Below are 25,239 nucleotides of genomic sequence, written 5' to 3'. Positions count from 1 at the left end.
GTAATGTAAAGTAAATAGCAGAAAAGTTCTGGATTATATTTAACATTTTCCAGATTCCAAATGAAATTTACAAGTGAATACAAGATAGATGTTCCTCTAGCCTGAACATATAACTACATTAGTCTATCTTGATTCATAAAGCTCTAATCATATTACATTGAGTTTTGAGCTAATTGACTTCAGTTGTCTTCTCTTCTGACTTCACCTTCTTCTAAATCTTGAAGCAATTCCTTGTCAAAGACACGATCCTTTTCTGAAGTGAAGCTTGCTGGTCTGACTGGTTGAACTCTAACTGACTTCAGCTTATTCTTGAGTTGATTGTACCTTTTAACATTCTTTTCACAATAAGCTTGAATCAAGTCAGCAGCTTGAGTCTTCAACATGGATGAATATCCAGCAGTTCTCAAATGATGTTCCATCCAGACCAGATGCTTAGCTGAGTAGTCTTTAAGAGATTGTACATCTAGCTGACAGATTTGAAGACAATCAGACTTAAAGAATCTCACCTGATGAGGATTGTTGACCACTTGAGGACTAGCCCTGCTGGCAAACTCTTTAAGCCTTTCTCGAAGAACTTCATTCAATTCTGAGCTTCTTTTGACTTTGTTTAAAAGAACCCAAATCTCTGACAAAGAACGATTCTCAAATAGATGAAGTGACACCTTGAATGATCCTTCACTCTGACAATATACAAAAAGGCTCATCTCATTTAGGGATCTATCAAAAGCAGCTGTGATCCTTGAGACTTCAGTCTTGATAGCATTCATGTACATGTCATTGTTAGGATTTGAGATTTCCAGCTTGTCAAGAAGATGTAAGAACTGCCTATCATTGTTAGTGCTCAGCTGAGGCATATCGAGTACTCTCCTAGCTTCATCCCATTTTTCACCAATCTTTAGTCTGACATCTCTTCTCCTTTCTTGAGCCTTAATGTCATGAAGACGTTGCTTTTGAAGAGTTTCTGTTCTTTGTATGTCTTTCCTCCTGTCAATGATCTGAGAGACCTTCTTGAGTTCAGCTTCTTTTCTTAGCATCTCTGACTGCTCTTTCTGAAATTCTTTCTCAAACATAGGATCCACTGTATCTTCCTCTTCCCAATCTTCAAAATCACTTTCCTCTTCAGCTTCAAATAACCCATCTTTATCTTCCTGAACTGGTTCAGTGGGAATGTCAAAAATGTCAAAGTCATCCTGTTCTCCACTGTAGTAGACATCATCAGCCTTTCCTTTATCTCCAGCAGAGGTATCTTTTTCCTTCCCTTTGGCACTACTCCCTTTCTTCTCCCCCTTAGTTGAGGGATCCTCTACTGACTTTCCTTTGGAACCTCCATCACCTCCAGAGCCTGATCCTCCACCAGACGGTCCTTCAAAATAAGCTCTTTGTTCTTCATTAGGGCAATGAGAATTCTTGATCATGTAGTATAGGTGCTTCATCCCTTCATTGAGATGTTCCATGCCCGTCTCTATCTTTAGAAATCTTGAGGAGTCCAGTGAATGATTCATCTCAACGAGGTCTTCAAGAGAAGTCATTCTTGTGTGTAGAGAGCAGAAGTTGGATATGTCATCAGCTGATAAATTTGGAGTGTCCTGAATAGAATTGAGCTTTGGTATTACAGTGGTCTTTAGATCTGAGATGTTATTTCTTATGATTGCAAGCTGATTGTTGACAGAGGTGGAAGAAGAAGACCGTTCAACCACTTGTGCTTTGAATGCTTGAGCTTCAGCTTGGCTTTTAGCAAGTTCTTCTTTTAGGGCAGCAATCTGAGCTAACAGGTTTACAGTATCAGTGTCTGTGTGTGCTCTCACCTGAATTTCACTCGTGTTTGGTTCACTCATCTCACGTGCATGTGTTTCACTCAATATAATTGCTCGTGAGGAGTCTTCCAGTTGCTGTTCTTTTGTACCTGCATTAAAAATCACCCTAGCCTCTTCAAGAGAGGTCAGTGGTGGTGCAATGGGAATTCGCGAGTCCCGATCCTCAGTCAAACCTATCAAATCTTTTGGAATAGATGTCTGAATTGCTTCAGGGATAGATTGACCGAGTTGCCCTCCACTTTCTCCAGATAAATCTGCGAGTGGAGAATCCCATAAGGGAGCCAGAGGTGTTGGATCTGGGAGGGGAGAAAATGACTCTATTAAAGATGGCGGAGAGTCAGATTTTCCCTCTGAAGCATGTGACTGCTCTTCTGCCATAACTATGGCAGGCACTGTAACCGACTCTACGTGCACTCCTCGCTGTGTGTCCTGAGTATGATCTGGGGAAGTGTATGGTTCCATTGTGAGTAATGGAATTGTGCTTGACTCAGTACAAGATGCCATGGCCCTATGGCGAATTTCAATAGATGCATCCTGTTGAGAGAATGCATCTGGTAACTGTTCATTGGCCATTTCAAAGTCCATGTCCTGTTGGGAGGACAAGGATGGGCTTTCAGATGCCTCAGAATATGTTCTTCTTTTCTTAGGAGGAGGCAGAGCTGAGGGTTCACTCATATTTAACAATGTACTACTTCCTAGTAATCTCCTGGGTAACATTTTAGACAGTGGGGGAGAGGTTGAGATAGAATGAGACTCTGTGTTTGGCTCTATGACCTGGGATTGAAGCTGTGGTTCTACAACCTCATGGTCAGCCCTATCAACCATTGGGGGTCTTTCAACAGAAGTAGGAAGAGAGTGAGAGTGAGGAATTACTACCTGTAATGGAAGAGCCTGGGTGGCTTGAACCACTGGAGGTTGAGGTTGCTGTTCATGGCCGGGAAGATTGAAAATAGGTAAGGGAATATAATTGGCCATGAAAGCAGATACAAGTACTGGAACTTGCATAAATTTGAAGGTTGTGTCTTGGCGAGTGTAAATCTTTTTGCTAACTGGTGGGGGTTCGGTTACAGCAGAGTTAGCAAAAAGGGTTTTGTGTTCAGGGGTGAGTAGATGATCTGCTATAAGCATGAGAAAACGAGCATAGTAACATGATACCCTACGATTTGTAGAATGATCACGTAAAGCAGAAGTTAGACATCTCAAGAGAATGGGAAAAAGTAGTTTGCCAAAATTGATCCTTTGATTGAAAACAACCGCAAGACCAATATACTGCAGAGTGGAAGTGATGTTATGAAAATTGGATTTTGTGCAGTTGGCAAACACTTTGGAAAGTGTATCGAAGAAAATATCCCATTCAGACACCAAATTTGATTTAGAAAGTTTGGTTAAATTGATCACCCCCTGATAGTGAATAGCATTGAAAAAAATTTGTGATATCATTTTCAGAGGGTAAATTACAGAAATTGTCTAGTGGAAAATTTAATGCACGATTGACGACTGTTTCATCAACTACATACTGTGTGTTTGCGACGGTGAATGAAAAAGATTTTGAATCATCGGCCACAGTAGAGGTTGTGCAAATCAGTCTAAGTAGATCGACGTTTAAAATCACATTTGATTTAATAGCAGAGCTAACAATCGAATGGTCATTTAAAAATCTAATCCAAGGCTTAAATTTTTCAACATCACATTTTTCCGGATTAAAATAACCAACCTGATTATGCGCGACAATTTGGAAATTGAGAGCCATTTAAAATAATAATAAGACACACGCTTTTCAGAATTTTAAGAATAATATTAAGAAAATTCGAATTAATTAAACTAATTTAATAATTCGAATTAAATTAATTATAATCGAAAAATTTGGACAGAAATGTATCTCGTTAGAATTCTTAACTCACAAACACAGTTTTGAAAAGCCAAAAGACACAAATCAGAAATTAAAATTAAAAATAAGAAAGTTCAAAATCAACAAACACAAATTGAATTTGAAGGGGCAAACTGAATTTTATTTGATTTTGCGTTTTTTATAATAATTTTTTTTTAATAAAAATTCAACAGCACCTCTGTATATATATACTTGTATGTATATATCACAAAGTGATGAATCAGTTTGCTGAGTAAAAACTCGAGCAAGGAAAGAGCAGTTCTATTGATTTGGTTCGAAGAGAGAGAAGAGAGAAAGTTAAGAGAGAAAAACTGTTCGATTTTTTTTAAAAGTGATTAACTGTTGAAATGGTTTAAAACAATACACACACACGCTTTTATATTACAGCTGGTATGACAATCCGGGATTGTCATACCGATTGTCATACCAGGCAAAAAGAAAGAAAACAAATAAAAGAATAAATAGTAAAATTATAACTGGTATGACAATCTGATAGTCATACCGATTGTCATACCAGGCAAAATAAAATAAAATAGATATATATAATGTTTATAACTGGCAAGACAATCAATAGTCATACCGATTGTCTTGCCAGTATAAAACTATACTGAAAAACACTGAAATGACAATTATATTCGCAAATGACTTTCAGCAAGACAATTTCAATTGTCTTGCCGATTGTCATTCTGGAAATAAAAGGATTTCACACAGAATTAATATGAAAATAAGTATATATATATATATAAGTACTGAAATGATTTTCAGCAAGACAATTTCAATTGTCTTGCCGATTGTCATTTCAGTATAAAGACAATCAAATATGTACAGACTCTAATTAAATATGTACTGAAACTATATTACAAAATAGTAAACCTGAAATAAAAACTTATAATTTTTACAGAAACAAAGACAATATATCAGAATTTATTATTTTTATTCCAAAAATAGATTTCTATTGAATTTTAGCAAATAAAATTCATAGAAAAATATTTTTAGAGGAAATAAAATATTCTGATGTATTTTAAATTAACAAGTAGGGAAAATAAAAATAGATAAGATAATATATATTACATAGAAATAAGCAAGAAATATGATAAAATGATAAAATAAATTTGCAAATGAATTTTTCATTTATGAAAAATTCATTTGTAAATTCATTCAAGAACAGATCCCAAATATTAACTAAATTAATCACTAAAACTATTCAACATGCCCAATTTACCAACTAATCCGGTAAATGTGGATTCGTCAAGTGGTTTAGTGAAAATATCTGCTATTTGTTCTTCTGTTGGAACAAAAAATAGTTCAACAGTACCATTCATGACGTGCTCTCTAATAAAATGATACCTGATGTCAATGTGCTTTGTCCTCGAGTGCTGCACAGGGTTGTTGGTGATGGCTATTGCACTTGTGTTGTCACATAAAATAGGAATCTTGTTCAATACAGAGCCATAGTCTCGTAGTTGGTTCCTAATCCACAAGATCTGAGCACAGCAGCTTCCAGCAGTAATATATTCAGCCTCGGCCGTTGAGTTGGAAACTGTTTGCTGTTTCTTGCCGTACCATGAGACTAGCCTGCTTCCTAGGAATTGACAACTTCCTGAGGTGCTTTTCCTATCAACAACACTTCCTGCATAATCTGAATCTGTATATCCGACAAGGTTAAAACCAGATTCTTTAGGGTACCAAATACCTAGATTTGGTGTTCCCTTAAGATATCTTAAGATTCGTTTAACAGCAACGAGATGAATATCTCTAGGATCCGCTTGGAACCTTGCACATAAACATGTAGCATACATAATATCTGGTCTACTTGCAGTAAGATAGAGTAACGAGCCAATCATACCTCTGTAGCTTGTGACATCTACCTTAATGGAGTTTTCACATGGTCCAAGCTTGACAGCTGTAGTTGATGGAGTCCTTGCTGATGCAGAATCCTCTAGATTGTACTTTTTGAGGAGTTCCTTGAGATACTTGGATTGACAAATAAATGTTCCATCTAACCTTTGATTTACTTGTAATCCAAGAAAGAACTTCAGCTCTCCCATCATGCTCATTTCAAACTTGCTGTGCATTAACTTAGCAAATCTCTTACAGAGATTATCATTCGTAGACCCAAATATTATATCATCCACATAGACTTGGACTAATATAGTATCATTCTTATGTTTTTTAGAAAAGAGAGTTTTGTCTATGACACCTCTAATAAAGCTATTTTCAATAAGAAATTCAGAGAGAGTGTCATACCATTTTCTTGGAGACTGTTTTAGCCCATAGATAGCCTTGAAAAGAAAGAAGACAAAATCCAAATGATCTGGATCTTCAAAACCAGGAGGTTGCTCTACATATACCTCTTCATCCAGCTTTCCATTCAGAAAGGCGCTCTTGACATCCATTTGATAAACTTTAAAGTTTGAAAATGCTGCGAATGCTAGAAATATTCTGATGGCCTCAAGTCTAGCCACTGGAGCATAGGTTTCATCATAATCAATGCCTTCAGCTTGAGAATACCCTTTAGCTACCAGTCTTGCCTTGTTTCTTGTAACCACACCATCTTCATCTAGTTTATTCCTGAATACCCACCTAGTACCAACAGCTTTCTTGTGTACAGGCCTAGGTACCAGTTTCCAGACTTGTTGACTTTCAAACTGATTGAGTTCATCTTGCATAGCAATCACCCAATCTGGATCAGACAGTGCTTCTTCAATTTTCTTAGGTTCCATCTCAGAAAGAAATCCTGAGAACAGACACTCATTTTGAGTAGCACGTCTAGTTCTGACTCCAACATCTGGATCACCAATAATCAACTCAAAAGGGTGAGCTTTATTCCAGACAATCTGTCTTGGAAGATTTGATCTTGATGATTCGCCTTGAAATTCATTGTGATGTTGTGTCCTACTAGATGATCCTTCAGCATCTCCCCCTGAGTTGTTGCCATGTTGACTTGAAGATTCTCCGTCAGTAGCAGTGGTATCTCCATTGTTGCCAAAGTTTCCATCACTATTACCTTGAGTATCATCAGGATTAACAGGTTCTTCACCAGCAACAACCTCAGGTTCTTGACCATGTTCTGATTCTGAATCTGACGTATCATCAAACTTCAGTTTCTCAGAAGGATCTTCAGTTTGGATACTAGGGAGTTTAGTGTCATCAAATGTAACATTGACACTTTCAGTTACTTTGTGTTGATCAATGATATACACTCTATATGATCTTCTTCCATATCCAACAAAATTACCCTCATATGCCTTTGCCTCGAACTTACCACGACGATCATCTCCATCCTTGAGCACGAAGCATCTGGCACCAAATACATGAAAGTATTTGATAGAAGGTTTCTGTTCATTCAAAATCTCATAAGGAGTTTTCATGAAGTCTTTGTTGATTAGAGTTCGATTCTGAGTATAACATGCAGTATTGACAGCTTCAGCCCAAAAGTACATTGGAAGACCTGATTCATTTAACATCGTTCTTGCAGCTTCAATCAATGTACGATTCTTCCTTTCTACCACTCCATTTTGCTGAGGGGTTCTAGGAGCTGAAAATTGTCTGGTAATCCCTTTGTCTGTACAGAATCCATTGAGAAGTATATTCTTGAATTCTGTCCCATTATCTGACCTTATTGCTCTAACAGGGACGTTAGAATCTAACTCAATCATCTTGATATGATCAATCACAACTTGTGGTGTTTCATCCTTAGAGTGAAGAAATAAAACCCACGTATACTTGGAATAGTCATCAACTATCACAAGACAGTAACACTTCTTTGACATAGAAAGGATATTAACTGGACCAAATAAATCCATGTGCAATAATTGCAGAACACCAGTTATGGAAGATGTGTCAGTGCCTTTGTGACTTGCTTTCTTTGACTTTCCTTTCTGGCAAGCCTCACATAGTCCTTCTGGAGAGAATTCCAGCTGAGGCAGACCTCTTACCAATTCTCTTTTGACAAGAGAATTCATTGTTTTGAAATTGAGATGGGAAAGTCTCTTGTGCCATAGCCAACTCTCATCTGACGATGCCTTTGCATAGAAACAATTGACTTCAAGATTGCTTCCAGAGTTCATGTCAGCTACGAACAGATTTCCTTTCCGGATTCCCATTAAGGAGGGTTTTTCACTTTTCTTGTGCAGAATCTGACACTTCAGCTTATCGAATAAAACATTGTAGCCGTTGTCACAGAACTGACTAATGCTAAGCAGATTGTGTTCAAGTCCTTGCACAACATATACATTTTCAATGATAACATTTCCAGCTTGCAAACAGCCATATCCCTCCGTTAAACCTTTGCTGTTATCTCCAAAGGTAACCACTGGGCCAGCTTTCTCAACCACATTTGATAGCAGGGCTCTATCTCCGGTCATATGCCTTGACGATCCGCTGTCAAGAATCCACACTACCGGTTGTACCTGTTTAATGCCCTGCAATACAAATGGATTAGAACTTCTTCGGAACCCAAGCTTGGCTGGGTCCGGCATACTTGTAAAATTGGCCTTTATCAGGCAAAACAACATTCTTAATTTCACTATTCTCAACATTCTCAATGACTGAACATTTGACCTTTAAAACAGCCTTATCAAATTTCTGTTTAGGCTTAGGCATAAATGTCTCCTTTCTAGCTTTAGGAGGACTAGCAGTCTTAGACCTATCATGCTTTCTATTATTCACATGCTGACGAGGAGTAGTCTTATCATTAGAAACATGCTTACCATTAAAATAAGCAAACAACAGATTAAAAGCACAAGACATACAATCAGGAACACCACATGCTTTATGAGAAGGATTAACAATAGGCAACTTATGCATGGTAGACATGGCATTTGTGTTATCCAACTCATGTGTGTCTGAGTTAGTCTCAGTTGCTTTCACAACCTTGACTGGAACTTTTGACACACTTGACTTGGAGACAGCTTTCCCATTAGCATTATCTTCAGCACGGATTTCTTCTTGAATAATAAAAGAGGTCTCATCAAAAGGTTCAGCAATTGATTCTTTATAGAGGGGTTCATCAACACCCTTAAGCACATGTGGTACTTCCCTGCCTTTAGCACATACATGAGGAGGGGAGTTTATGCCTAATTTTCCAATAGCAGCATTGTAATCATAACCTATTCCATGCGTTTGATTAACAGCTTGCTTATTGTAAAACTCTTTGGACTTCGAACAAGAATTAAAGTAAGCTTTAACCTTAGCCTCAAGACCGGTGATCTTGTCTTTGAGAATAGTTTCGAGTTGTCTATAACAGTCAACTCTATTCTCTAGAAAAGATACTTGTTCTTTTAGTTTATCTTGATTAATGTGCACAAGTCTTAATTCATTGACCTCTTTCTCAAGGTCTTTGATTTGTTGATTTAACAATTCATTATCACGACGAGCACAATCTAAGTTACCTCTTAGATGATAAACCATTTCAGCATCAGAAAGTTTTACCTCTTTTCTTGACGATGAGGTGCTTGCATTACTAGCCATGAGAGCAAGATTCCCAACTTCTTCATCTTCACTGTCAGTATCATCCCAGCTTCTTCCCTTTGCCAGGTACGCCCTTTCAGATTTACTCTTCTGATTAGAATCGTAAGAGTTCTTCCTAGCTTGTTTTGGCTTCCTGCATTCTGTGGCAAAGTGTCCCAACTCATTACAGTTGAAGCATCGAATGGTGCTTCGATCAACCATCCCTGTTTTATACCCACCACTGCTGGTGTTAGAGGATGAAGATCCACCTTTCTGGAATCTGTTGTAGTTGGACTTGTACTTGAACTTGGGATTCCTTTTGAATCTGACATTTGAGAATCTCTTGACAATCAGGGCCATTGACTCATCCTCCAATTGCTCCAGTTCTTCCAAGGAATAATAATCATCTCCTGATTGATTTGTAGTAGGAGAATCAAATTCTGCTACTATCACATTATCTTCAACCTTGGAAGACTGTACCATTCTTTCTGAATGTTGAGATTGTTGTTGATATTGTGGTTGTTGTTGTTGTTCATCAGCTACTAGAGCAGTAGACGTGCTGACCACTCTTCCTTTCCCGTAAACTTCCTTCTGCTGAATCTGCTCCAACTCATAAGTCTTTAACACACCATAGAGCCTTTCCAAAGAAATCTCACTCAGATCTCTTGCTTCTCTTATGGCAGTGATTCTATGTTCGAGATGAGTTGGCAGTGTTAAAAGGAACTTTTTGTTGACCTCCCTGATGGAATAGTATTTACCATTAATGTTCAGGTTGTTGATCAATGCATTGTACCTCTCAAACACTTGAGTGATTCCTTCTCCTGGATTGGATTTAAAGTATTCATACTCAGAGGTTAGGATTTCTAGTTTGTTCTCCCTAACTTCCTCTGTGCCTTCATTAATAATCTCAATAGTTTCCCAGATATGTTTGGAATCTTTACAATTCATCACATGTCTATTCATCAGGGGATTAAGGGAATCTACTAAGATTAATTGAAGGCTAGCATCCAGGGAAGCTTCTTCTATTTCAGCAGGAGAGAAGTCCTCAGGATCCTTCACATAAGTTCTCGCTTTGGTGATTACCACATCATTTTCTATTACCTCTGGTTCCATAACCATAGGAATTTTTGGACCCTTCTTCAACACTTGCAAATATTTGGGATTAGCAACCTGTAAAAACAGTAGCATCTTCTTCTTCCACATAACATAATTTTCTTTATCGAAAAGTGGAATTTTAACGGTTCCAACTTTTTGTGTAGTCATTATGAATTTTTTGAGTGAATAAAAAATTCAAGAAGTGAAAGAAACACAAAAGTCTAGGATCTAGATTTGTACGTTAATCAGAAGGCTCTGATACCAATTGTTAGGTCCCAATTTGTTTGTAGAAGGGGGGGTTGAATGCAAACAATACCGTTTAGTCGAATAAAATGCGGAATAAAATTGTGAAACAAAATTCAAGTTAAATAAAACTTTTATTAAACTTGAAAGGTGTTACAACTACGGTATCGGTTACAAGGGATTAATCTCAAATCAATTATTACAAATCTAGAATAAATTCGACATGAACTTTTTCTATTTTTGTAATTAAAAGATCAAATGCTAAATGCGATTTGAGATTAAGTTCTAGGGATTTTGATCCGCTAGATTGTTACACAAGAACAAGAGAGTGATTTCTAGTTGATTGGATTTAACTTTACAAGCTAGAAATTGTGATCTTGAATTAGCAGATAAGATGAAATATTTGGCTGCTTGTTCTCTGTTTTGTTCTTGGCTTCTGTTTGATTGCTTTTGTGTGTGAGTAAGTAAATTGGATGCTTCTGCTTCTTTTTAATCAACACAGCCGAGATCAATGAACTGGTATGACAATCCTTTGTCCAATAATACTTTCGGTGTGACAATCTATTAGAGCTAGCAAGACAATTAAAATGAACTAGCAAGACTTTCGGTATGACTATTGATTGTCATACCGATTGTCATATTATTTCAAATGAAATTGTTTTACTGAATAAATAAGTGATTTTAATCTAAATAATAATTCTATCAAGACAATCAACTGAATTAGCATGACATTCGGTATGACTATCAATTGTCATACCGATTGTCATACTAGTACAATTAGTTGTCTTTTTAGAATTAAAACAGATTTTAACCAATTAAAATTCTGAAAAACCTTAATATTTAATTCAGAATTAATTAATCAATTAATTTAATTAATCAAATAAATTAATCTTTGCAGATATAATTTATTTTCATAACTAAATTATATGACTTAATTAATTAATAGAGAATTAATACTAACCCTGAGCAGCATCCATTCTTCTGACAATCTTCTGAAAGTCACTGAGACTTATGAATCAATTCCGCCACTTCAATGCTGACACTCGATGTACTGTCTGGTTCATGAGTGACTAACTTTCGTGACGTTTCTTCATGTCTTGACTTTGATGTTCTGATTAAATCCTTGTAATAAATGATACCTTGACGAGATCTCTGTCACTTGATTAAATCCACGATCTTGATTTATATCACTGAGGCATGATCAAATTCTTGAACTTCTTCCAGTGAATCTTCAAGTCTGCAGATGAACAATGTTTCTTTATTCTTTGACAGATGTTACATTGTGAGATCTCTCTGATGATTGATCCACTATTTACTTATTACATTCTTATTTGAGTTGAGTTAAATACTCGAATAAACGAGTAGGCTATGATATATGCCTTTCACAAATCATTTATGGCATCATTACACTCATCTTCATAAAGGTGTGCTAGTTTTGTAGTGATTACCTGATTGCTTGAGGAACTGACATCTGATTCATCTGATTTGAACATTAGAGCTAGGTTGTCATAGATTGTTTCTTCATCTTTATATTCCCCATCTGCTTTCCAGTCATTTTCCTGAGTCAAGAAAGCCTTTTTCTTTTGTTTGAGCAATTCAATGTATTTTTTTATAATCCACTGGCTTAAACCTCATTTTCTCAGAGTTAGGCTTTCTGCATTCATTGGCAAAATGACCACTCAAACCACACATGAAACATCTGAATTTTGACTTGTCCACCATGTTTCTGTTTGGCTTAGTTGCTCCAAAACTCTTTTTGACTTTTAGCTTGGCAAATCTACTTGATAGAAAACCCAGATGCTCATCTATATCCTCCATTTCATCCTGACTGGCCCTTTTCCTTTTCAGCCATTGGCCCTTTTCCTTTTCCTTCACAAACCCTTGAGTTTGGTGCAGATTCCACATCTTCAACCTTCAACTCTATTGCTCTCTATTATTTAGCTACTAATGCAACAAATCCACCTTTCTTTCTTCCTTTCTCGAACAGCTCATCATGCTCCATTTCGAGCTCATAGGTTTTTAAGATACCATACAGTCTCTCTAGAGTAAATTCTTTATACTCTTGAGAATTTCCAAGAGAGACTGCCATTGGCTTCCATTCTTTTGGTAGAGACCTCAGGAATTTCATATTTGAATATTTAGTTTGCTAGATCCTCCTATACAACTTTAAACCATTCAGTAGTTTTTAAAATCTACTGAAAATGTCACTGTGACTCACCATCTTCAAAATGGAAATGTTCATATTGTTGTATGAGGAGTTGCATCTTGTTTTCTCTGACTTGCTCAGTTCTCTCACATAACACTTGAATTTGGTCCCAAATTTCCTTAGCAGTATTACAGTTAATAACATTGTCAAACATATCTCCATCAAGACCATTGGACAGAATATTCATGGCCTTTTTGTCTTTATGAACTTGTTCAATATCTTCATCTGTCCATTTTGACCTTGGTTTGGGACTATTTGCTCATTTCCAACAGCTCATTCAACATCTGATGCAACCCTGTGAGGAACATGAGGTCCTCTCTCTCTATTCAGTCAATATATCTTTCATCTTAAGAGAGTAGATGAAGGTGCATCTTCACTTTCCAGTGATGATAGTTGTCTTTGTCCAGAATTGGGATCTTCACTCCAATATCCTTTCTACCCATGTTGCTAGTTTGTTTTGATCTTTAAACTCTTAGTGTGTTAAAAGCTTTCTCTGATACCAATTATTATTCCCTAACAATCTAACAACAGAATTATAGAAGGGGGGTTGAATGAAATTCTGGATTATTTTGGAAATTTAAAAACTTTTTTAATTATTTATAACTGTAAATGAATATACAATAGTGTGGATTAAAAGAATTCAAGTATTCAAACACATAGTAAATAAACAAGTCTGTTTAAAAAATTTCTGGTGGATCGAACTTTCCACCAGAGATATATATAAAGATTAGAGAACTCTGTGATGCAAAAATACACACAGCAGCTTACAAGTGTTTTTCAAAGATGAACAAATAGAATTCCTAAGAGATGTAGCTTTTTCTATTTCTCAGTTCAAATCACTTAATTAACTACTTGTTACTCTTGGTTTATATACTACCAACTTACATATGAATAAGATAAATAGTAAAAATAAGAAACTAAGTCTATTCACATGTTACTTCATTTCTCTATCGAACATCTTTGAATATCTTCAGTTAAGCATGGAAATAGAAATGCTTCTTTATTCTCTAAATTCTTCAAACAAGCTGCCACATTCCTTTTGTATACAATCAACCCATGTGACTGTCAAGTCACTTTCAACTGGTATTTGAATTTGTTATCCATCAAGACTTCAGTATTATCCATCAATACTTAACTTGAGTTATCCATTGAGTCTCTAATGGATTATCCGTTGAAAGTTTTTTGAGTCATCCGTCGAGGCTTTGTAGTTTATCCGTTGAAAGTGTTTCCTTAGCAGTTGATACTCTTTCACTTATGCAAAATTAAAAAGCATATCCTATTTACCTTTAGCCAACCTTTTTTGCATATCTTGCTAGTAGTCAACATGACTTAGAATTTCCAACAACTTCTAAACCTCTAAGTAATTGAAGTATACATAAATATGATACAAACTTATTGATATATAAGATACTCTATCAACGGATGAACAAGTGTGGTTATTCATTGATAGTTACAAAAACACTTACTTAAATCTACTAAGGTATATTGGTGAATTATCATCAATCCCACAACATTTTCCTAACAATAAGCCATTGACTGATCCATTTTATCCAGTTCATCAAGAGTATAAAACCCAACCTCTTCCATCTCTAAAATGACTTGCTTTTATGGCTCCTTGTTTTTCTACTCAACAGCTTGAACAACTTGAGTCTGGGGTTCCAGTTCATCTCCAGACATTTTGTTGTCATTTGCTACCAAGACACTTGATCCATCAATAACATGCCCCTGACTAGCTTTCAATGTCTTTCTCAGTAACATCTCAAGCTCATAGGTCTTCAAAATACCATATAAGACCTCCAAGGTCATTCTGCTTAAATCTCTTCCTTCTCTAATTGAAGATATCTTTTGTTCCAGGTAATCAAGAAGGGTGAGCAAGAATTTAAGATTGACCTCTTCAACTTTATAGTATTTCTCCTGAAGCTGCATATCATTTATCAACTTATTGAACCTTTCACAAACTTCAACAGCAATGCTCACGACCCTTTCAACCTCACCATCCAGCCACCGATAACCGAATGCCACCGAGAAGCTTCAAGCTTGGCATACTGAGGCCCCAAAAATTGCATCAAAATACTAGCCCCGCCTAACCAGCCATCTTTGTTCAAAACCGAAAAGAATTTAAATGTTATGGAAAATAAAACAAGCATGATTGGTTTCACCATCCGGATATCCACGGGCAAAGGCCGATTCATTCTCTATATAGGGAAACCACGACCAAGGAACACGTTACACTTTACTTCCAAGAACCAGGGACTCATGTTTTGAACAAATAAAGAGAAAGCACTCAACAAAGTTCATGACCCTTTCAACCGCACCATTTAGCCACCGGTAGTCGAAGGTCCACGAGAGGCTTCAAGCTTGGCATACTGAGGCCCAAACAATTGCATCATAATACTAACCCCGCCTAACCAGTCATGTTTGTTCAGAACCGAAAAGAATCTAGATGTTCTAAAAAATGAAGCAAGCACGCTTGGTTTCACCGTCCGGCTACACGTGTGCAAATGCTACCTCCCTATCTAGGGACATTTTACATCGGGCCATCGATAGTAAAGGAATAATGATTTAAAGTTTCTAGGTCAACTCGAGGGAAAATCCGTGGGGGCCTTTACTATCGCTTCGTGGAATCCTGAGAAGCGACTCTGAACGATGCCGATCACCAATGTTGCTGGTCGGTGACAGAGACTTCAGTTGGCCGGTTCGGTGCTGGGTAAGATCTGAAAGTTTCCCACGACACTTTCCTTTGGTTTGGCCATAAACCCTCATATTGTGAAACCAAGATCCTTCTTTGATTAGATCTTACCTCTTATGTTCCCTCACACAGTATTTCTATTATCTCCCAGATCTGTTTAGCTGACTCACAGTTAATAATATTATTGTACATTAGATTATTAATGGACTCAATCAATATGAGTTGTAAGCTGCTATCTAGTGAGAACTTTTCTTTTTCAGGCTCTGTGTAAGTTGAGAGATCTTTAGGTGCAAAATGTGCATGTATGGCCATGTCTCAATCTAATGATTAAGGAACACTTTACATCGGAATGAAAGGTCCATTTTTGAGAATCTGAATGTAAATAGGCTTGGCCATCTTTATGAACAACATCATTTTCTTCTTCCATAATGTGTAGTTGATCTTTTTAAAGACAGGTATCTTGATACTGCTTATTTTTTGAGCACTCATTCTTCCAAGATCTTTATCTGTTTACTTTTAGATTTTGCTCTGATATCACTTGTTAAATATTGAGTGCAGTGAAATGTAACACATATAGGGAGTGAATATGTTTCTTTGGATTTTAATTTGCTTTTAAAATATTTGGCTTGGAAATGAACAAAGCAAGTATGAACTTGTAGAGATAAATTGTTTAACTATAAGCACACAAACACAATATCAAAAACTCACTTGATTGTTTTAATCAAATTTGTTTTGCTACAAATCTATGTTCTTAAAAATAAGAACTCGTCTATAAATCTTGAGAGAGAATACAAGATTTTCTAGATATGTTTCTGTTAACTTCTAAACTAAGGACTCGTGCATGCTTTATAGATCAACAACATGGGTTTACAAAACTTGAACTAAAATGTACTAACAATTTTCTAAAGCTATCTTGTATATTTTCACATCTGGTGTTAGAAAATTTATGCAGAATCTTGTAGGTCTGTGACCATCATTTGTCCAATGAATCTTGGCCCTTGATCTTGTATTATTCAAGCTGCTTTTGTAGACTTTCCAATTCAGTGAATGAATTGTTTGTTGAATGATAATCTTGAATCTTGAACTTACTGAATTTTGAGATAGCTTTTTGAGATCTCTTTTGTTTTATAGAAATCTCTAATATCGATAAGTATAATGACTTATTGATATCTTGAGTTCTCTACACGTGTCTTTGACTTGTCGAGGTCTCTATTTCTCTACATGTGGAATAGCTTGTCGATATCTCCAGTTCTCTACATAGGCTTTTGACTTGTCGATATCTCCAGTTCTCTACATGAATATTTCGCTTGTCGATATCTCTAGATCTTTACATGAAGAAATGACTTGTCGATTTCTCTAGTTCTCTACATAGACTTTTTGACTCGTAAATATCTGACATCTCTACTTGTATTTTGACTTATCGATATCTCTTGGGACTTCTCTATAAGTCATTTTGGACAGACTTCTCGATATCCCTTTATCCGTGACTTGTCGATATCTAACTTAGAACATTTTTCCTAAAACAGTATTATTCAAATCCAAGCTGCTAAACTTTTCTAGAGGCATGATCAAGAATTGATCTTCTTCCAGAGTTTATTCCTTTAGCTTGAAGGTTGTTCATAGAAATATCCTCCAGTCTAATCTACTTAACACTTTTATGGACTCAAGGGATAAAATTATAAAATATAAAATTAGAATATCATACAACTTATCCTTAGGGTTGTCAAAGTGACTTAGTCTTGTGATGTACATGCATATCTTGCACAACATATACCATACATTTCAGCAGATATCAGACACTATTAAGGTTGACATAATAGCACCTACGGGGGTTGTTTGCTGACTGGGCGATGTGGTTTAGCATTAAGCGGTTGGTTGTTTGGAAAGTTGTTATCGAAAGTTTTCCAAGTCGAAAATGGTTGTTTTAAATTGTTCAATATTACTTTAATCAAAACATTACCCAAATTATTTTGACGCTCCCTTTTTATCTGGAGCACTGCAAAATGAAACAGTTGGTAATCGTTGTGTACACCAACGATTAATTATATATATATATTAATACTGTCTATTATACTTATTTTCCATATTACTAAACATATACTAAATATCACAGGGATTCTCAAAACTCTCCAAATTTTAACCCTGAAAAACCAAATTTTCAATATTTCCAATTTAATCCATATGCTAGTTCTCAAATCCAAAATTTTAAAATTCTCAATTTAATTGAATTCTTCAATATCAATCCTAAAAATTCAAATTCTAAATATTCTAAATTTAATAGAAATTTTCCAAATACCAACCCTCAAAATCCAAATTTTCAATTTATCCATTTAGTCAAAAAAATGAATTTTAATTATTGCCCGTTTAACCTAAATTTTCATAATTCTGACTATTATTCCTAGGTCACCTTCTACTTCTGTATCTGAAACTCAACACGTGGATTATGCTGAATGGGTGAAAAATATTATCATGGATAAAGAGGAGTTAATTTAAAAATATAACACAATTGGATTAAGGAAGCAAATGTAGTTTTGATTAGTGCATAGCTTATACATCTAAGGATGCCATTGCCGAAAATGATCACAACATTTCAAAATTTTGGAAGTGAATTGTAATATATTTCAACATCGAGAAGAACGGATAACTGGAAAGCAATGCAATGATCATTGAACATGCGTGATCAAAGAGGTGCACGTTTTCAACGGATGTTATAAGTGTTTACAACAAACACATCATAGTGGTTAGTCTGAAGAACAAATTTAGAAGATGCAAAGCAAATATATAGATTTGAAAATTGTTATAATATATCTTTATATTAATATTATATTGTATATATTAGGGTATTATTGGTAGTTATATTATAATAATTTTCTATATAAGTTCAGACATATATTATAAACTCTATGTTAATTATAACAAAGTTTTACTTTCACATTATATCTCTAAAGCTATCATGGGATCAAGAGTTAGGTTTCGAGTGATTTGGGTATCAAATTTAGGGATGCTCATGGAAGTTTAGTTGAATCATTAAAGAGATAGAGTTACGTTATAATAATAACATTTCCGTGAAAATTTGTAGGAAATTTTCTACCCAGATCAGCCAAATTATTTTTACGATTCCTGGAGTTTCAACTGTTAGATCATCCTGAATTTTAACCACATCTTCTTTGCGTCAATTTCTAAATTTTGAATGGTGGAGATCGTATTTTGGAGCTCCAGAAATCGACTTTTTGATGGTTCCAACAGTTTCTTGTTTACTCGTAGTTCATTATTTTTATGATTGTTAAACTATTAATTTGGGTTACTTGATTTATTGGCTTTTATAGTACTCAAATATTGGGATATTACTGTTGTAGTAATTGGTTTATCTACTTGAGATTTGATATTAGTTTTGAATTTGTAATCGGAATTGAAATTGGTTTTAGATCTGCTTTCTGATTTGATTTTGGATTGGAATTGGTTATTTTGAGTTTGGATTTTATTTTAAGTTTGGTTTCTTGATTGGATTTGATAAAGTTTGGCAATTAAATTTGGATACAGTTTAAATTTTGTGTTGAATTTGGATTCGACTTTGTTTCTGATTTAGTTTGAGTTTAGTTTCAGCAATATCTCGACATGTATGTTTTATCATCAATAGGTCTTTCGTCAATCGGTACTTCAAGTATATTTTCTATTAGGTATGAAATGCATACAGAGAAGGGGTGAATGTGCGTTTTTTGATTTTTACTTAAAAACTTTATGAATTGTTTTCAAGAAATCAATTTTAGTGTTTAGGCTTGCTTGAACTCTTTTATCTCGAGTACTTGTAGTGATAATCTATTAACTATAAAAAAACACAGGATTTTTTTATCAAAACTCACTTGATCTTTATTCAAAATTAATTGGGTTGTGCTACAAATCCAATTTCCTGATATTAAAGAACTTAGCTTTTACTTCAGAGAATACAAGAAAATCTAGACAATTTAGTTACTTCTGGAACAAAAGACTTGTGAGATGCTTTATAGAACAACATGCACAGTTTAAAGAGATTGTACTAAAATAGACTAACATATTTTTAATTTCGATCCTAGCATTTTCAAGATTTTGATCCCTATAGCTAACATGCAAGGTTTTAAGAAATAACATTAACTCACAGATAACATCAGTATCAAAAGTTAGTATTGTTTGAGGTATCTTAATCTAGGAACCTCATATATACCATCAACATTTACCATGATAGCATAGTTGACACCCTCATCAGATTCTGATGTATCATCCCAGTTCTTCTTCTCATGAGTAATCAAGACTTGCCTCCTTTCATCTTTTGGCTTCACGCAGTCAACTACAAAATGTCCAACTCCATCACAGTTGTAACACTTGATCTTGGACTTGTCAATCTTTCCATATTTGACTCATTTTCATCATATTTTTTGTAGTTCTTCGTATCATAGTTTGAAGAACTTGAGTCTCTTTCCTTTCTTAAAGTCCTTGTAAGACATCTTCTTGAAGCTTTTCACCATCAAAGCATCCATCTGCAAGATCTTCTCATCATCACCACGATCATGTTCAGAGTCTGAGGAGATATCAGAGTTTGAGTCATCATCAGTATTTAATGACTCAGTATCAGACTTTATAATCATAGCCTTTCCTCTTGAATGACTCTTTCTCACAGGCTTTTATCTTGGCTTCTCTTCAACCCTGAGTGCAACCTGTCTAGTCCTTAATCCTTTCCTATTATTTCTTTGCTCCATCTCTAGTTCATGAGTCTTGAGCATTCCATAGATATCATCCAGAGATGTATCCTCAAGATCATAGTTATCTCTTATGTATGTTACCTTCGAATCCCACTTTTAAGGAAGTGCAAGAAAAAACATCATATTTGAATCTTCTGGATCATATCCTTTGTCAAAAAGTGATAAATCATTCAGCAATTTCTGAAATCTATCATAGATCTCAGTCAGTGATTCATCAGCTTTTAAGTAAAAATGCTCATACTCATGTCTGAGAATTATTTTCCTAATCTTTTTTATAGCAGTGGTGCCTTGACACTTAACCTCCAAAGTGTCCCATATCTCCTTTTCTGTCTTACATCCAAACACCCTATTGGACATAACACTATCCAAACTGCTATGAAGCAGATGTCTCACTTTAGCATCTTTCAGAATTGATGCTAGATCTTCAAGAGTATAGTCCTTTTTTTTTCTTTATCAACCATCTTTTCAGTCTCACCAGGAACAACAATAGCAAATTTCTTGGGCTTGTGTGGACCAATCAGGGGATCTTTATCCTCAAGACACATAACTATCTTTACCTTCCAGATTGGTTACTTATTGAATTTCAGAATTGGAACTCTAATGGTTTCATATATGCTCATATTTTTATTGATTTGGTTTGTGGCTGGTGGTGGTTGTTGTGTTTGAGTTTCTTTATCTTCCATTATTGATTGTATTCTGGATTTTAAACTGTTTGTGTATCAACAATAAGCTCTGGTATCAATTGTTAGGCCTTTAAGTATACTGTAGAGAGGGTGAATACAATATAAACAATAAAATCAAAAATAAGTACTCAAATATGAAGAACAATCTTTATATTCATGAATAAAAACTGTTTACAAAACTTTCTCAAAGGATGAACATGTTGGGTTTCGAGGCATAAAATGCAGCGAAAATAATAAATAAAACCGAAAAATAGAATAAATGAAACCTACCATAGGATCAATGCGAAAAAATAATATTTAATTCGTGGATGAGATATTTACCTTAAAGAGCTTTACGATTATGGTTGTCAAAAGGAGATCCTAGATTTAACCAAACACCACATATCCCGCCTTAACGATCTACGCGGTAGAGGTATCCACACGAAAGCTGGTACGGAGGAGGCGTGTACTAGCACCAAGAACGGACTTGTTACCCCCCTCTCTCACCTTTAGCTTCCAGGGTTTTATGTTTTTATCTAATAAAAATGTAACCCTAATTTTAGCCTTAAGGATGTTTATATAGAGAGGCCAAAAACAGTCCTAAACCTAATCCACGTTAGAGTATATTAAAATCTGAAATTCTATTTATTTAATAGTTAAGTTTAACTCAATTATTAAATAACAACTGTATTTTGGATTTAATAATATACAAGTTCGAAATTCATTTATCCCATTACTTAAGTCCAACTTAATTAATAATAAATAATTCAAATTTTCTTTTTAATTCAAAACCGAATTTGAATTAAATATTCCTCCATGCTTTCTTTGTGCGACCCTATAGGTTATTATTACGTTAGCAATAATTTAAATATCTCATATTGAAATTATAAACAATGAATGGCATCTGATAATACATCATTGCTACCCAGGTAATAATAATTAAATCGGTGATCGATTAAACCTTTCGTGAATAATGTATAAAGTAATAAAATCACTTTAACCAAATATTATAGATTAAACTCGAGGCATGTTATGTGTCATCCTCTTCATGGTTTAATACAGGTTTTCTTGATCAATGAATAGACTATCATTTCAAATCAACATTTGAGCGCGACTAGTCTAGCTCACACAAGAGGCCAATAATATCTCTCCAATAATTATGAGGGTTAAATCCTTTCTAGATCTTTCATATTTCTCACACGATTCTTAATATACTCGAAGTCCACTTTTATCATTACCCGGTCAAAGGCAACTTTTTGATGAAATCAAAGTATATTAATCATCGTATAGAAATATATTGATTTCAAGTCGAAGGACCATTACATCATTATCACTGTGAGAATTACTTATGACACAACAGACATGTAGAATCTCACATTGGGTCTATCCAGCACCATGTATATTTGCATCTGCCTGTGTTTTCGACTTTAGTATCACTATAGCTGTGATCAATGAGATGTGATCATCAGTCAACAAACACACTAGTCTTAATGCATTATTATTGTCCCTTAATAATAATACTCGACTAGGGATATTTGGGAATATCGATACTATTCACATAATCTCATTTCTAAGTCACATACTTAGAGATATAGAATTCATATCATATTCCAAGGACATTTATTAATCTAATATTTATATCGCTGTACATTAAGACTTAATAAATTATTTAAAAGAATAATCGATAGAACATAAATATTAATAATCAAAATATCATAAACAAAATATAATAGTGCTGTCTCTAGGGCACAAACACTAACTGAACATATATGCTTAAGAGCTGCTAGATTACACAAAATGATAAAATAGTAATCGACACTTATAGTGTTAACCTAATATGTGCTTATATATTGCACTTAATCTAGTTGATATGATGTACATGAATATTATACATATCCAACTATTGATTTCTACAAATAAGTAAAGTCATACACCAACATATTGTAATATCCAGGATATTGCGTGTAATTATTTTGTCAATAAATGATTATTATGTGATTTTTGGTGAATTATCAGTTAATTGATATTGATAAATAGATGTATATATGTGATTAAATGTGAGTATGTTAATTTTATTATGTACAGAATAAAATATAGATGAGTGTGATATTTTTCTGGTAATTTTTGGATCGTTATTTGATTTTATAATGATTTACAGATTTAACAATTATTTTCAGAATAATTACAAAACTATTTTCATAAAACCGAAAATCGTCCAACCTCAATCGTTTTTACGTTTTTACAACCCGAAACTCTTCGGAAAACTCCTTCCTAACCAAATCTGGATGTTCTGAATATTTTCCGTGTTTTTAACTTTTTCAATCCGGATTACGGTTTGGGCCGTACGTGTCCTGGCGTACAATTTTCGATACGATAATCATTTCGATATATCAACAAAACTCGTATTCTCAAAATACGGGATATTATTACATTATTTTCATATAAAGTGTTTTATAAGAAGTCCGGTTTGGATAATATCCAATACGGGTATCAAAACGGATCGTTTTGCAGTTACTTAGCGGCTAAGTAACTAATTTATTGATCCAATGCGATCTAACATGATCCAATTTCCGTAAATATATATAGCCCTTTTATTATTCCATTTTATTCGTATAATCATAAACAACCAATTAAAACTATTGATTTACAGAGAAAAACCCTAAAAACGTTACGTTCTTGAAAATCAAACGCACGAATGAAGGCGTTATCGAACTCCAATTTAAGCGTGCTATATATCAAATCGAAACTCTCGAAAAACTCTTTCTGAATCAATCAACTACTTTAGTGCAGAAATCAAGGTATTTTTCTTATTTAATTGTTTAATTTCGAATTATTTAAAGATTAAATTATGAAAATTTGTTCATGATGTTGTTGATATGATTTGATGCTAGAATCATGTAGATCTTTTCTTCTTGGTCATTATGGTATATTATATGACTAATTTGGAGTTCAATAACATATAGAAATTGATGTTTGATTCTCGAATTAATAAAACCAGTGTTTATAGGTTTGAATGTTCTTAATTAGAAATTGAGCGTTTCTTTGTTAGGGGTTATTAATTTAAATTGATTCCACCATCTTGTAGATCATTGAAAAATGAATTGATTGATGTATGGGTAGTGAACGGACGATAGCCGGAAAGGCTTCGTCGGAAAATTGTTCAAGGCGGCGGCGGTTTTCTTCAAAACGGAGTTGGGGCCATTTGGCCGTGATTTTGACATAAATAATCGTGTAATTGAGTTTCTAGAAGCTAGAAGAACAAAACCACGTGATTTTGGCATGTTTCTGGGCATTTTCCGGCCACCGGAAAAGCTCCGTGGCGGCGGCTATGGAGTCCGGCCGGCCAAACTCGCCGGGGAAGACGACAGGGGTGACAAAATGTTATTTGGCCCCTGAAGTTTCCCCTTGCTTGCAAAACTAATATTAATTGATTAATTAATTTAATTAGTTATTAATTAATTTTAATTGATTATTTATTTGAATTTAATTATTTATTTTGATTTAAAAATCTTGAAAAATAGTTTCGAGCTTTAAAATATTATTTAAAATTATTTTCAAGGCTCGATGATTATTATAAAATTATTTTAAAGTCAGATTCGGGTGTTCGAACCCTGTTATTTAATTATAAAATAATTCGGAGACCCGTTTTAATTCCGAAAAATGTTCAAAAATTCGTATTAAATACCTGGAAAATCATTTTTAACCCCAAATCTTCTTTGAATGATTATTTTAATTGAATATCTTAATTGCTACGTGTTATATGTGATCTGATTGATGCGTAATATGACTGTACGTGTATTGTTTGACTATTTTATTCATAACTATCAATCCGTACGTCGGATTTGGGTGAAATGAAGGGTAGATGGAAGCCTGTAACGAATATAATGAGATGAGAATGAGTATTGATAAATACATATGATGTTTAAAAGAGGAAAATAGACGTAGAAAGGAAAGCAGATAGTCAGTGAGTGGGAACCAATTGACAAGTGCTAGTAAAGTGAAAGCGAATTGATAAGGCAAGTGTTTCTGCTCTCCCTCGTAATATAATTGAAAATATTCCTATTGGTTCTTGTTCTCTATTGCAAGTACTTTGAAGTACTTAACCCTAAACCCTGATTCTTATTGATCTTGAGCCATAAACCTTATTCTTCATAAACCATTGATTGTTGAACTCTCAGATACGGATCACACATATACAATACTACCCCACAAATACATATATACCACATACTGATTCTTGATATTGAATTGTTCAACATACAAACCTTTGTGCTTTGTATAACAGAAGGTCAATCCTTGTAACCCTTGAACCCTTGGTCTTCTACTTGTTATTCCCAGTGGACTAACAATGAGATTTACAAAAGGGGGGTTGAATGTAAATCTCAAAACTTTTTCAAGTTTTGAGCAGTTTCTAAGGCTAAGTGTTTTTGAGAACAAGTGTGTGAATTGCTTGAAGCT

General features: G+C 34.7%; 1 protein-coding gene across 1 annotated transcript in view; it reads left to right on the top strand.

The window, feature by feature from the left end:
- LOC141697834 (sugar transporter ERD6-like 17) overlaps nt 1–15,944 on the top strand; it is a 65,566-nt gene extending 49,622 nt beyond the window's left edge. Inside the window, exon 3 of the mRNA XM_074502390.1 lies at nt 15,647–15,944. Coding sequence (XP_074358491.1) covers nt 15,647–15,673 — 27 coding nt within the window. The 3' untranslated portion in view covers nt 15,674–15,944. The remainder of the gene's footprint in view (nt 1–15,646) is intronic.
- The last annotated feature ends 9,295 nt before the right edge of the window (nt 15,945–25,239 follow it).

This window comes from Apium graveolens, chromosome 11 (assembly GCF_009905375.1).
Source record: "Apium graveolens cultivar Ventura chromosome 11, ASM990537v1, whole genome shotgun sequence".
Taxonomy (NCBI): domain Eukaryota; kingdom Viridiplantae; phylum Streptophyta; class Magnoliopsida; order Apiales; family Apiaceae; genus Apium; species Apium graveolens.
This window is presented reverse-complemented; position numbering and strand designations above follow the sequence as displayed.